General features: G+C 48.9%; 1 protein-coding gene across 2 annotated transcripts; it reads right to left on the reverse strand.

Moving 5' to 3' along the window:
* Window positions 1-1,622: 1,622 nt before the first annotated feature.
* GNPNAT1 (glucosamine-phosphate N-acetyltransferase 1) lies at window positions 1,623-7,334 on the reverse strand. 2 transcript variants are annotated; one of them, XM_065685351.1, is made up of 6 exons: window positions 7,251-7,334; window positions 4,604-4,791; window positions 3,872-3,934; window positions 3,089-3,216; window positions 2,520-2,581; window positions 1,623-2,110 (listed from the first exon to the last, which is right to left on the reverse strand). In XM_065685351.1, exons 2-6 carry the CDS (start codon window positions 4,773-4,775, stop codon window positions 1,963-1,965), a joined length of 573 nt encoding a protein of 190 aa, XP_065541423.1. In that variant the 5' UTR covers window positions 4,776-4,791; window positions 7,251-7,334; the 3' UTR covers window positions 1,623-1,962. The 2 variants fall into 2 exon arrangements, with proteins under 2 accessions (XP_065541423.1, XP_065541422.1); XM_065685350.1 differs by lacking the exon at window positions 7,251-7,334 and adding an exon at window positions 6,955-7,244.
* Between the last annotated feature and the right edge of the window lie 6,798 nt (window positions 7,335-14,132).

The raw sequence follows: 14,132 nt of genomic DNA on the forward strand, positions 1-14,132 counted from the left end.
TCTTGTACTAATCTTTTCATTAAGTCTTAATGAGGGTGTGGAGCTATGTCCATGGTATAGGTATCACTGAATTCAAATCATCCACTTTAAACTAGTGGAAATTGAGAATTAATTAGAACTGTGAAAGGCAAGAAAATCCACCTCAGTCATTTGGGCCAGCATAAAGCAGTAGTTGATTTAATACAATCAGTGCAGAGTCAGGGCCCAAGCCACTTCAATGTTCTACAGGGAGCATCCCTGCTGTCTGCTGGGTGGAGAATAACCCAAAGAAAATGGGGAGCTGCTGGTCTGCTGAGGGGAAGGTGGGTTAGAAACTCCTGCCTGGGATTTGTGCCTGCAGGCAAAGGCTTCACCCCCATAACAAGCAGAAAATTGTCCTTTGAACACTTGCAAAGCTGAAAACATGCATCAGACACTTGCTGAAAATAATGTGGAGTCTCTAAAAGTCATCTTTTCAGCACAGGGAAAGGGAAAACAAAGGTTATTTTCAGCTGGCGGTGCTGTTGTGGAAGCCAGTAGGTGCACACATCCTCTGGCCACCACGCAGCAATATGAAGGCCAGACATGTTTGGCAGTCTTCGTTTATTCAGCTTAAAGATTAAAAAAAAAATCCCAAAATAAAAATCAATAAATAAACCAGACATCACCAAGGAAACACTACAGTGAGTGGAGTACCATCAGGAACATTAAACAGAACCCCACCACAGCTTAAAGTACCTCTCCACACCACAAAGAATGACCATTTTGTCAAGCCTTGCTGTTCACAAATGCGACCAGCTGCTCTGTACGAACCTTCATGTGTTCATAATGCCCTATTCATTGATACAGGATTTGTCACTCTCTCCACACAAAACCCCACTGTTCAGACCAGGGCTTTGTACATTATTTGCTTGCCACTGCTGGCAAAAGTGCTAAAACTATTTATCCAATCTCTTAGCAAGAGGGATGCTCCAAAGCAGCACAAGTCCCTCAGGCTGGGGTGTGGGTTTCCCTGCTGGCTTGCTATGCTGTAAGCATAAGCAGTTACCAGCACAACCACAGCCCCCCAGCCCTGGGAAGCTCAAGCACAAAGCTGAACACACTCCTGCCCAGCCCAAATCACATTCCCATTGAGTACTAGGAACCCCACTGAAGATGGGGTGTTTTCTCTGCCGTACATTCCAGTTTCCCCGTTACCTTTGCCCCATTGCAAACCACGTCTTGTGGTTGGGTTTGTCAGAAAAGTAATTATCCTGAAAACAAAGTAAGTTATCGGCTAAAGTGCAGGACCCCTGCAGCAAGATGTACCCAACCATTTTTAAACTCGGCACATCAGGGTTAGCTTAGCCCATAGGGATTCTCCCCTACCCGCACAAACAGTAACAAATTCAGTTTTGGAAAATACTGCCTATAAAACTCGAGATGCATCAACACATCATCAGCACTTCAGTGAGGTTCCATGGCAAGAACAGCACTAAGGCCTGTTCCGTATCACTCATTCTGCCCGAGAGAAGCACTGTCCGTACCCAAGCAAGCTACATCATCCTTCTGTGAAGTACAGGCAGCAGAACAGTCCCCTGAGCTGTACTTCGCTATTGAGAAAAGAATCGCAAACTTTTAGAAAAATACAATGCAAGAAAAAATTTGACATAAAAATATATACCTTTGCTTAAAAACCACCCCTTTAACAAGAGTCCTTTGTAACTTAGCGAGAACAAAAGCTTCACTTAGACTGAACAGTAGTAAAAATTAGTTCTAAGCACTTATTTCCTAACCCAGAGGACCCTTCTAAAATGTCAGTAATATTTTTTCCCCCGCAGGATTTACCCATTTGATGATCATTATTTGTAGGGATTGTTACATTTGCAGCAATAAACTCTATAAATTTTCCATGAAGAAAATGTTTGTAGCACAAGCTCCTCCACCAAGAGTCTTTATGGAAAAAAAACCCAAAAACCAACCAAACCCAAACCCTCAAAGTTCTTAGTTAAAGAACCGCTGAAACATGTAGTTTTCTTCAGATACCGAATAGCCAAACTTCTTATAGAAATCCACATTTTTTGGCAGACACTCAAGCGTGATTTTGTAACAGTTCAGTCTCTTACTTAGCAATGTGAGGGTGGATGTTAATCTGAAAAAGACAGAAAATCAACAGTTAAATGAAGCTGGCCCAGAACGCTGGATTGATTAAAGTTATCAGACCTACGGTACTCAAGTTTTGCAGCACTCTGCATTTGCCTTCACTGCACAGGACAGTCACTATCCCAAGAAACAAACAGAACTAAGTACCAGCATCTTGCAGACAACTTTATGCCTCCGTTTTAAGAGCCTCAGCTGGTGATACCTTCTGGCTAAATTCTTGTCACATGCCTGCCTGGGGAGGATCTGCCCTGCAGCTGCAGCTGCAGAGCCAAGCTCCAGCTCACCCTCCAAGGTCTGACGAGCCAGCTTAGCTGCTGGTGCCCATCAGGGACAGAAAGCGGCAGGGTGAGGGCTTGCTGCCTGCTGCTGATGAATGGTAACAGTGGGAAAATACTTACAGTTTACCAAGCTGCTTTCCTCTGCACTCCCCGCTTACTACGACATCTTCTATCCTTCCTCTCTGTGAAAACACAGGCAAGCATTAGTCGAACAGAGCACTGTTGTGTTAAGTTTCCTTTCTGCTTATGCTTCACACTTGGATTTTAAGCTGTTTAGACACCACTCCTCCAGCGATCAACACACAGTGCCCCTTCCAGCACCCAGCAGGAGCAGCAGCCCCACCACAGCCTTTCCCTGCCAAGACATTTGTATCTCTAGCTCCCTGTTTTCACACATCTAGCTGGGACTCCCTCTGCAGCAGCAAGATCCTCGGCCATCTGCTGCATCAGAATCATGTCTGACTAGTTCAAAAGCTCACTGGGAGGGAGAACAGGACAGCCATCCAACTGCTCTCTCCTTAAGAAAAGTCAAAGCTTTCCCTTACTATTTATCTGAGCAGCCAAGAATGGGAGATACTTTTAAAATGCAGAAGATACTTCATCACACAGTGACGCCATAAAAATAACAACACACAGAGTCAGGGACAGGATCTTTTCCCTTTCTTTAAAGCTGCAGCGAGAGAAGATACCTTTGCACAGGAGTGCGTGAATTTATGTTCTATAACCAGCGTTGCTGTAGCAACAATCTGTCCAAGATTTGTGTCTTCTACGACAGTAACGTAGTAATCTCCAGATCTCTTCATGTGCTCAAAGGTTTCTGTGGGAGCAGACAGACAGCACAACAGTCACTATCAAATCTCAGATTAAACTGCCATGAAGTCTGACACTTGCAACAGGTTCTGAATACTCATCACTGCACGGTTCAGGATCATGAGGATGATGCACTCAACACCCCAGAACCCAAAAGCCACAGAGTCAGATTAGCCCAGAGACAGAACCAGGAAAATTAAATAACTTTTCCTTAGCTGAGATCCCTCCTTCCCCAGCACCTCTGCTGTCTCTTAGGGGCACTATGACAAAGGTGGCAGCACCTCCTCTAGGTTATTTTACATTTTGGTTGAACCAGTGAAGTGAGCTCAGGATGCTCTTGAGCTACAATCAAGAGGCAAAGCCTTTGTCTCGCTACTAGTGCTTCAGTAATTCAGCCAAGACAAGCCATCACCCAGCAGCCCCTCCTAAAGCTCAGCCTCAAAAGCAAGTATACAATTTAGGAGTGCCCCAGTGAAGAAGCTATCCTTCAGGATAGCTGCAAATGGATTCCACACTGAGTGCCTTGGGGGAGCTGAGTTAATAAATCCTTCTGGCATCAAGCAGTTGGAAGCCTCTCACCCAAGTAGATTTGCTGTCAGCATCACCATTCTTTGGCTCCCAGCAGCCTCTATGGAAATGCCAAGAAATAATGATATACTCACTGATAAACTGCTCTGGGCTTGCAACTCCAGTTTCAGTCAGCTGACCCAGAACCTTAAAAAAGCCTGTTATAAAAGAAAGGTGAGGAACAACCCTCAGTGAGAAACAGAGACACACAATTAGCTCCAAACAGCACTGAACAACCCGACATGGCTGTTTGGAGAGTTAACATCCCCATGGTACCATCCAGCTCAGTTGTACGTAAAAGCCTGTGCTCCACATATTACAGAACTAGACTGTAATCTTAAAATCAAACTTCTGCCTTGTGCAATGCTGAAAGATCTGCAAACTGCAGCCTGAATGCAGAAGATGCACACATTCAAGCAAGATACATATATAAGCCTGAAATTCTGTGATATTAAGCTGTTTCTTCAGAACGACCTTTTTGTCCAAGTTACAGAACTGAAGAAGTCTTCATGCACCAAGAATAATGTTGGTTTCCATTGCTTTTCTATTAAAGGGAACAGGTACAACCGACCATACTCTCTCTCTAAAGCAGTGGTGAATAGGAAGCTGTGGATTATTTGGAAAATTTGACTTGAATTTTGATGGTTTTGAGGGTTACCCAACACAGCACCAATCCATGGTGCCAAGTGCTTAAATTCCTTACTGATAAAAATAACCCCAATCAGATAAAATGAGCAATCCTAATCTAGTGCAGGATCACACACAAATACACAGTATCTAGTTCACACCCAGCTTTCCTTTGTGGTGATCATTAAACAGCATTCTACCTCTATTTAAATCAGCCGTGCAAAGTGGTCTCAAAACCAAGCCATCTCCTGGATCTAAAGGAGAAATAGCAGGAGAAAATGTCGTTGTGTTCTCGCTCCAGTCGAGTTCATGCAGAATGTTTGGGTCAAACATCGGGGTGTCATCAAGCATCATGGTTGCAACAGGCATCATGGCTGCAGCAGATGGTCTGGAACAGAATGCACATGGTTAAGGGGCAGTTTGGTTAGCCCTTGCTTTGATCTCTAAATAAGTAATTTCCGCAGGTTATATCACACCACGGGATGTTCCTCAGGAATGTAAAGGTGAACAAACTGCTGTTCATTTTATTTGCAACTGAAGCTCCTCAACTTCCACTGGACTAGGTTAATAGGTTAAACAGCACACACACTGACACCACACGTATTATCTAAAGTTGACACGTGGCGCTTCTGTGTGCATCCAGGAAGTTTCTTCTCTTGGAAAAAAGCCCCAACAAATAGATAACACATTGCCTGGCATATTTAACCTCTGTGGCCCTCTGAAAAGGAAAGCATCTCATCCTCTCAATAACCCTAACATTCTGCCTACCAATATAGAGGGGATCCTTGGCATTAGTGTTCCATTTAAAACTGGCGGCAGCAATAGTACACTTTTTCGAACCAGTCCCATCACACAAATGTTTATAGTATTTCAGCCAAGAGGCACTACAACACACATATGAAAACACAGATAATACAACAGCCTGCACACACTCACAGCCCATACTGCGCTCCTTGTGTAAGTCAGTTTGCTCTGTCCAATGCCACCCCAGCTGTAAAGTGCAGCACCTCAGTGTCCACTAACAGGTAAAACACATGGTGCTGAGGTGACAGTGAGACACCTGGTAATGACTAAAGAGAGACTGGGGATTGTGCATTATCCAGAATTAAGGATAAAAGGAAGAAAAGGGATATGTTTTCCTAACTGCCAGGTATAGGAAAATAATTCTTACTCTGACACCTGCAGTATCTGCTATGAGCAGAGCGTATCATGAGAACCTCTCCTGAGACCAAGTTCTTTATGCATCTTCATATTGACTTAGCTGCATCATGAAGTTGTGGTAGTGGCACACCATTGGACAGGCCAAATAAACACCAGAAAGAAAAAATGTATCTGGGATGAATACCTTTCAAAATAAGACTTCTTTCAGCCCTGTTAAGCCGCCAAAGAAAGTACACCAGAGGTCAGCTATGAAGCCTAACTGCAGCATGCAAGCCTCAAAGCGGAAGGTGGCTCTGGAAACTCAACTGAAAAAGCTTCTTTAAAACAAAAAAATCAACCACAAAAATCTTTTTGCTATGCCACCTGCTGATACATGCTGGCCTTTAAATCCCCCTTCTCACAGCAATACAAATCCTCATTCCACATGAATTTTCAAAAACAAAACAGTGGGGGAAATGAAGTGCAAAGAGAAGCATTTCCCTAGTGGGAGAGCAAGAAGCAAGAACCCAGGTCTTTGAGTCCCAGTTCTGAGCTTCAGTGATCAGACCACACCAATGTGTGCAGAGGGCTGCAAGCCCATCACTAGTGTATTCATTCATGTCACTGCTTAGCAAAAGTGAAGTCCACCTGATTCCAACAACACATTCGGCATCTCTGTTCCTAGATCTCAATTATCCTAACCTTGCTGTTACCCTGTCCTGTTACAAAGCCTTCCTAGAATTCATGACAATGTTCTGTACTGTACAGACTAGAATCTAATTAATTTCAGCTCAAGGTTACAGAATACCAAGCACACACAGCAGTATAAAAGCACATGAAAGAAATTTCTTTATGCTCTTCAAGTAGTTACCGACAAACTAAAAGTTATTTTTCAAACTACACCCAGCACAGCTGGAGCGGGATGAAGTTTAAGCTTCATGCATCTTCTGGAATCAGGGATATGGCTTGCCCAATAGAAATGCATTGGCTAATTAAAGAAAAGGGTTCAAGGTGCAGCAAGGAAGAACTTCGGCCTGTTTCGCTGGGTCACCAATTTCTCTTCCAGGAAACCGGGTGCTGGCCCAGGTGCGTACCTGAAACCTCCTCGGGGCATCCTAGACTTCCCACAACGTGTCGGGAGCGAGAGCGGGCCGTGCGAGCGCACACGCAACCTCCGGCCCCTCTCAGCCGTCCTTTCTCCCTCTGCTACGTCCCGCGAAGCCGGCGCGGAAGGAGCCCGGGGTCCCCACAAGAGAAGCCGCCCGCCCGAGGGACACCCACCCACCCCCGAGCACCCGGTGCGGGGCCGGCCGGAACTCTGCGGCTCGCCAGCTGCGGGCACGGGAGAGACCCCAGCCCTGCTCCGAGGGGCAGGAGCGAGCTCCGCACGGGCCCTCGGCGGGGTCCTCACCTGAAGCAGCGCCTTCGGGGAAAGGGGAGAGCTCCCCGTCACCCCGCGCGACTCCTCGGGGGGCCCGCACCGCTCCCTTCCGCTGAAGCAGCCCCTTGGAGCGGGCCCCTTCACCTCACACACTGCCCCTCGGGAGAGGGGGTGTCCGCGCAGGCCCTCCCCTTATATACAGCCCCTCGGGGCGACAGGGCGCCCAGCCGCCCTCTGCAGCCGCTCCCGGAGGTCCCCGCAGGGCCGCCCCTCACACAGCCCCCTCGGGGGGTACCGAGGAGCCGGCGCCCCCCCCCCGCACTCACCCAGGCACGAGGCCCCAGCACCAAGTGCCGGCTGCGCCGCAGGCGCCGCACGGACGTGGCAGGGGGGCGGAGCCGGGCACGCACGCACGCCAGCGCGCAGCCAATCACGGCCCGCCGGCCCCGCCCCAGCCCCGCGCGCCCGGAACTCGGGACCACCCAGCGCCGGCCTTGCGACCTCCGGGAACAGCCCCGCCCCCTCGCGCCGATTGGGCGGTGGGCGGTGTGGCCACGCCCCCTCCATGAGGGAGATCCCGCCCACACAGGGCGGGCTTCAGGCGTGGAGAGGGCGGCCAGATGGTGGCGTTGCTGGGTGCCCCGCTCCTGCCTGGCCCCGCTCCGCCTCGGGGGCGCGGGGGTGTTTGCCCTGACGGGGTTTTGGTGTCTGAAAGAACACCCCGCACCCCTGAGCAGGCACCTCCCAGGGGCGGGGGGCCAGGGGAGTGGGCGGTGGCCATCAGCGCAGGGAGTGATTAGGGTGGGGTGTGGGGAGCCGTGCTGTTGGCCGCGCCGTGCGGGGTGGCTCTCGTGGGTCGTTCCTTTCATCTGGACCAGCTTCCTCTTTACAGCTCTTTTTCAGCCTACGGCTGCGAAGATTGTGGTATTTGTGTTGACAGGCTGCGGGACTGTATTGTGGGGGAAAGCGTACAATTGAGGCCCAGGCACATGAGGTCAGTGAGGGTGACGCAAGGCTTCTCAGGCGCAGCACATCACTGGTAGCTGGCACTGTAGTTGCTGGCTGTTCCCCATACGTCCCCCTGCGTTGCCACCGGGGTTTGGCCTCCAGAGTGCCTCTGGGAAGCTGGTGTTTGAGATGGCCAGAGCTCAGGGCAGGCGTATGGGTACCTGTGGAGGGATGGCTCAGGTGACAGGATTATACAAAGGTTCCTCTTTCTCCTGAGGAATTGCAGGTGGCAGCAGCTTTTGTAAAGAAGGAATCCCTCCCTTGGGTACTTTTCATCTCTGGGAGATTGCTTTTAGAGGCTCCGTCGCTCCCCTTGGAGAAGACTTGCTGTCCTGGGATGGAATGAGCTTTGTTCAGCCTCCAAGGCTGGCAGGGGACCTGGCTGAGGGGGATTCTTACTTTTCAATTAAAACAACAACAGCAAAACCGTAACTTGGAGATCACCTTGAGAAAATCTTTCATAAACAGCTGAGGTCAAGGCTCACATGTAGCACGGAGCTGGAGGCCTGCTGCACAATATAATTACACAGTGTGCTTCTGAGACGTGATTTTCATTTTCCGTGTTCCTTCCCCCTGTTACTTTACCCTCAGAATGAATCACTCTCTGTTACCCTGGAAACAATCAACATCATTACTTGGTTTTCAGTTCTGCAGGCCGAGAGTGACCAGATGACACACACCAGCCTCCCTGGGCTCAGGCCCACCCAAAGTCTGGGGGCAGTGCTCGCCCCGACTTTGTCCAGCGGAGTCAGGGTTGGGGGCTGCCTGGGTGAATCACTGCGACTCTTAACCTTTTACTGCAAGGGAGAGGCACAAACTGGGTGGGAGCTTTCCCCTCCTGTCCCTTTTCTTGTTTCTTTTGTTTTGGGGGATGAACAGAACTGGGAAGGTCCCATCCGTGCTGAAAAATGAACACCATGTCTTGCTTTCGTGTGTGAAAAGAAAGGGGGAAGCACTACTTCAGCTGGTTAAACAGGGAAACTGGGGGTGCGGACGCATTTCCACTGTGTGCAAAATGACAGACAGTGATTTAGCTAAATTCCCTCCATGGTGTCTTTTCCTTGATGGAAAGATCTTACAGATATGAAGTAGATTTTGCATTTACCTAAGTATCTGTGGAAGCTCAAGGCTTTTTAAAAACAAAATCATGCCATAACAAGGCCATGACCACATGGGGTCAGCCCAGCTCTCCCCAGTGAGGCTTGGAGCAGAGGTCCTGGACCTGCAAGGGGAATATGATAGGGTTTGGACAAGCCTTATCCAGGTACATCCTCACAGTTTCCAGCAAATGGCTGTGTAGAGACATCCTGACCCAGAAAGTATATCTGGCTCGTGGTACTTAATAGCTGAACAGTGCTATCTTTGGTGCTTGTATCTCAGCTTCTGGCCTTCAGAGCATGTCTGTGCTGCAGTGTAACATTGCAGGGAAAATCCTTTGGTTTCGTTAAGCCTCTTGCCCTTCCATTTATTTTTTTTTAGCCCTGGAAACTAGTCCTGTCCTATTTACCACCACAGGTACCGACTTCAGCTTGGCTTGAGGACAGCAACCTTTCTGCACGTGGATTTTGTAGCAGTATAACTCTAAACTGGATCAGGGAAACGATCTGGATGGAAAAACTTTCTGAAGGAAAGGTGAATTGGCCAGGAGTGGGAACGGACCCTCTTCAACTGCATTTGTGAACAGAGAGTAAAGAAACCTGCCCCACTGGAGGGGTTTAAACTGAACAGTGCCTCTGTCAGTGCCACTGAAACCCTCATCCATTTCAGGAGCCCAGAGACATTATAGAGAAGGGCTGCTGTTGCAAGGGGATTCACCTCTCACAAAGATTTGATCTTTACCCTCTCTTAGGGCCCATCCAAAACCCTCTGGCAAAACCTGAGCCAACCACAGAGGCAGGGCAGGACAGAGCCAGCTGGTTTTCAGCCACCCCCTCCCTGTGAGCTACGTTTTAAGTTTTTTCTCTAATTCTAACCACATTGGAAGGATATGACAGTGCTCTTACGGGCTTTTAAAAGAGAGGTGGCCAGTGGGGAAGGACTGGATTAGGGTACCCAGCAAGGGGAAACTGGATTCACAAAGGCTCCTGAGGCTTTCCACTCATGAGAAACAGGCTTTGCTTTCTACCGAAAGCTTGGTGAGAGGCACGTGGCTGCTGATGAGCTCTCACATCTCCTTGACACACCCCCAAGTCCCATCCGGTGGCTTTTTAAAGGTCAAGCAATTAGGGCCAGTGAGGATTCACAGCAGCCAACAGATAAATCTCTGCGGTACTTCCAAGGCCAGGATTTAGTTAGTGAAGAGCAAGGGGAAAGTTGAAATAACACATTTCCACTTGTGTCACGGATGTGTTCATCTCCTCTTTGCTGGTTCCACTGCAGTGTGTTTTATTGCAGCGGAAAAAAAACCCAGCAAAGTGATATCCTCTCACTGCTCCAAATTTGCCAGCACTGGAACAAGGTGATCATAAGTCAGGGAAATTGCAAATTCATGACCGCAGGACAGTCAGAAAGATGGGAAGGGAGCCATGCACTTGTTTGATATAAATGTCTGAGTCTGAAACACACCCTGCTTTATGAGGAGAGAAAAAGTGCTCTCCTTTCCTTTAGCTGTATGACACAAGGCAGTAAGTGCGAATAAATCCTTGACACAATAAAATTGTTTACATTCTGTTTTGGAAACAGATGCCTGGGGCTCGGTGTATACTAAGGACCAGCCTCTTTGATTCTTTTTAGCCCCTAGTAGGGCAGGCTGTATCCAGCCACCAATAAATCCCAAGCATAGGAAATCTCTGCAGAAGAGCTGCATAAATCAGCCCTGGGCACCCAGATTTTGTGGAGGACCTGGCGCCTGCTTAACCCCCATCTGTCTGCCAGAGGAGAGAAGGATGCTGCTGTGTCTCCCCATATATTGCCTGTGGATGGATAACAAGAAATTGAGTATGTATTCAAACTCTAAATAAAGACCTGGCAGTCTTTGGAAATGCTCTGCCACCATCCAGATGGCCACCTGGGAGATGGTATTCATTTGGGGTTTGTGATAGCATTAGTGCAGTTATGAAAAAAGTGCATCTGGACCATGCGTACGTAGCTGGAAATAGTTAAACCATCTTTAGACAAGAAGCTAAAGATCATTTAAGTGCAGGGGAAGGGGAAGTGTTAGGAACCACAGATGTGTCACAGCCCCCTTCCTGAGCTGTTGCTTTTGGAGGGAAGCAGAGGCTGCCCCCGGCAGAGGCAGCCGCAGCACACTATCCATGGAGGCTGGAAGAAGCAGGAGTTCGGTGTCTTCAGGTTTTCTTGTCTCTCCGGTCCATGGCCCAGAAACACTTTTTCTTTTAGGTGGAGAAAGTCCCCATCTGAGGCGAACAGAATCATTAATACTCAAATCTTGCAACTTAAGAGTCCCAGCTGGGGCTTAAAAAACATGCGAAAGGGACTCCAGCAAGAAACTTGCTTATTGCTGTCACACTCCTTTGGATGTGGCTAGTTTATAAGAAGTAAAATAGTATCAGGTCACCCCATGAAAACTGGACTTGGGGTCAAATCAGGAACAGATCTGATGTTATGGGGAACAAAGCCCAAATAGTACTTTTGATCCCGAAGTGACCTGAACCTGTGCACAGTGGGTACAAGTGCATTGCTGGTAACAAGAGATTGACAGTCCCTGCAGGTAAAAGGACATTTCTCGCCAGCTGCAGACAGGGTGCTCCGAATGACAGATCTCCCCAGCCTTCCCGTACAAAATGAGCACGCTGTGGATTCGATAATCTTCTCTGGATGGATTAGTGAGTAAATAACAGCTTTTACCTTTTCCCCTTCCACGAAATACAAGTCCATGGTGCTAAGGTTGCATTTGTCTAGCAACTGTCCCTGCAAACATGCTGCCTCACCCAATGTCCCATCGCTGGGCTGGTTAAAGAGGACCTTCCTGTATTTCCCAAAGGTTACGACCTCTCTATGAGCTTGATTAAATTCAGGACTGATGCTTCCTCAAAGGAAATACAGCCCTGATCTCTTGTCCTCCCCTTCCATGGATGCTGGGAGATACATTTGATGGACAAAACTGGCCTCTGTGCTGCCCGGGGGCAGCCAAGGTTTGGGTATGGGCAAGTGTCCATCCTGAACAGTCAGGTCACCTGAAACCTGAAGACAGAGTGGTCTCCCTGCCAGGATGGGCGGCAGGAAGGGCTTTGGAGAGAAGCTTTAGGCAGGAGGGAGCTCTCACAATTCAGTTGTACGTTGAGTCCCAGCTCTGTGGCCATCCCAGCTGGAGGCTCAGCAAGGCCGTGCAGAAAAGCCTTGCCATGTCCCTCGGCAGCCAGCTGCTGGTGGAGCTGAATGTGGGACCTGGGACGAAGCACACCCCAAATCTGAGCTGCTGAGCAGGCAGAGGATAATATTGCCATGTGAGCACCTGGCAGGCTTCATCTCTGTTTATCCATCACGGTGGAAATGCTTTATCTTCTGCCCGGGCTGCACTGTGTGTGCAGTGATAAGAGGCGGTTGTTAAACAGAAGCTGAAGCCGATGTTCCCTTGGTCTCCGATTTCCAAGGTTACAGAAACAAAAAAGTGAAATGGTGACTGATTCCTATGCCCAGAGCTGGCAAATTGTGGGCTGGAGTCCCACTGGAAGGGCAATAGGGCTGAAGCAAGCAGGGCCTGAAAGAGGTTGAGTAGGCTTTTCTTCCTTTCTTCCTTCCTTCTTGCCCTCCTTCCTTCCTTCCTGTGGATGGGCATAGGGTCTGGATGAGACAGGAGGCACTTTCCAGCTCTTATTATTGTTAATCTAACTGCAGATAGATCTACTATTGAGAAAAAGAGAAAGGGGAGAAAGCCAGAGCATGTGGTTGCAGAGAACAAACTCAGATTTGGGGAATTTTAGCACTGGGTGTATTGGAGCACCAGAAGGGAGACTGTGACAAGATACATGTTTGCTCTGAGATTTGAACCATATGGTCCATCCACAGAGATGTCCATGCTGGAGGAAGTGCCAGGGAGGAGTGAAACTTCAGGTGAGTGAAGGACTCGGAGAGTCACTCGTGAGATGGCCATGAATCTCATGTGTGAGACCCGTGACTGGCAATTGGGGTGGGAGGGGACAGCTAGCTAGGCTTTTGATCCAAGCCGGTTGCAGGCTCACCCATGTTGCCCGGCCATCCCTTTTCCCTCTAGGTGGAGTTATTACACATCACATTGCAGCTTTCCCAGCCTGCAGCTGGGCAGACGAGGTCCCTGCCAGTCTGCCTGCATCCCTCTTGCCCATGCGCTTTGCGGGAACTTAATGACCTGAATTTAATGAAGCACAGCATATCTTGGAGGGCTTACGCCTGTGTGTTCCATGTGTGGGATGGGAAAGATGAGCTGTGCTTTGGTTGTGCAAGGGCAGGGGAAGGATGAGGGTTGCTCTAAATGAAGCAAGAGAGATGATAGATAATGCTGGGAGGTACCATGGTCTTCCTGGAGCATCTTCCCTTCATTCTGCTTTATGAGCTTCTCCTCCTTTCTCTTACCTTGTGGTGCGGTTGGAGGGGAGGAAAGGGAGTCAGGAAATCCTGCAGGGCTATTTTTGAACTCTGGATTAATTAATGGCGTCATTAAGGGGAGGGAATTAACTTGGTGGCAGAGGGCTTAAAGGACAGTTTGGGAGGTGTTAGTTCCAGACTTTGCTCATTCCCAGGCCATGGGGACATCTGAGATAGCACGGGGTTTGGCTGTGTGTGCCAGGGGAGCAGCTGGGGCCTGGTTCTGTCTTGTGCACCGTGCTGTTCCCAGGGGCTGGGTAACCTTTGGGGCAGTGTAGCTCTTTATCTGTGCCATGTGTAGAGCTGCAGGGCTGGGAGGGTTGGTGTGCTCATCTTTCAGGTCGCTGAAAGTATTCCTTTGTTTCCTTTTTTTGCAATTCTGCATTAAAGAAAAATGTTAGAAGTGCTCACCTAGTGCTCATTGCCCTAGCAGGGATGTTCCCTGCTCTCAGCAGCTCTTCCAGGATCTGGCACTGCAGTGCTTTTGAAGATTTAACAGCCGCTCCCTCCCACCCTGTCATTTCCCTGATGGTCCAGATGTGTTCCCAGCAGCTCCTCCTGTTTATAGGAAAGGGAAAAAACGTTCAGGAGATAAAACGGCCGCCCCCGGCCATCACCCAGACTCTGTAGTGTGTGTGTGTGTGGGGGGGGGGGGTTTGCCATCGGGGTGCCCCTTG

The sequence above is a fragment of the Lathamus discolor genome, chromosome 6 (genome assembly GCF_037157495.1).
Source record: "Lathamus discolor isolate bLatDis1 chromosome 6, bLatDis1.hap1, whole genome shotgun sequence".
In the NCBI taxonomy this organism is placed as follows: domain Eukaryota; kingdom Metazoa; phylum Chordata; class Aves; order Psittaciformes; family Psittacidae; genus Lathamus; species Lathamus discolor.

Excerpts from the sequence above, each read along its gene's own strand:
- GNPNAT1 (XM_065685351.1), bottom strand. The coding sequence starts at position 4,775 with ATGATGCCTGTTGCAACCATGATGCTTGATGACACCCCGATGTTTGAC. Across the intron at positions 3,217-3,871 it reads AAGCCCAGAGCAGTTTATCA|AAACCTTTGAGCACATGAAG; the intron begins GTGAGTATATCA and ends CTGCTCCCACAG. Across the intron at positions 2,111-2,519 it reads GGAAAGCAGCTTGGTAAACT|ATTAACATCCACCCTCACAT; the intron begins GTAAGTATTTTC and ends TGTCTTTTTCAG.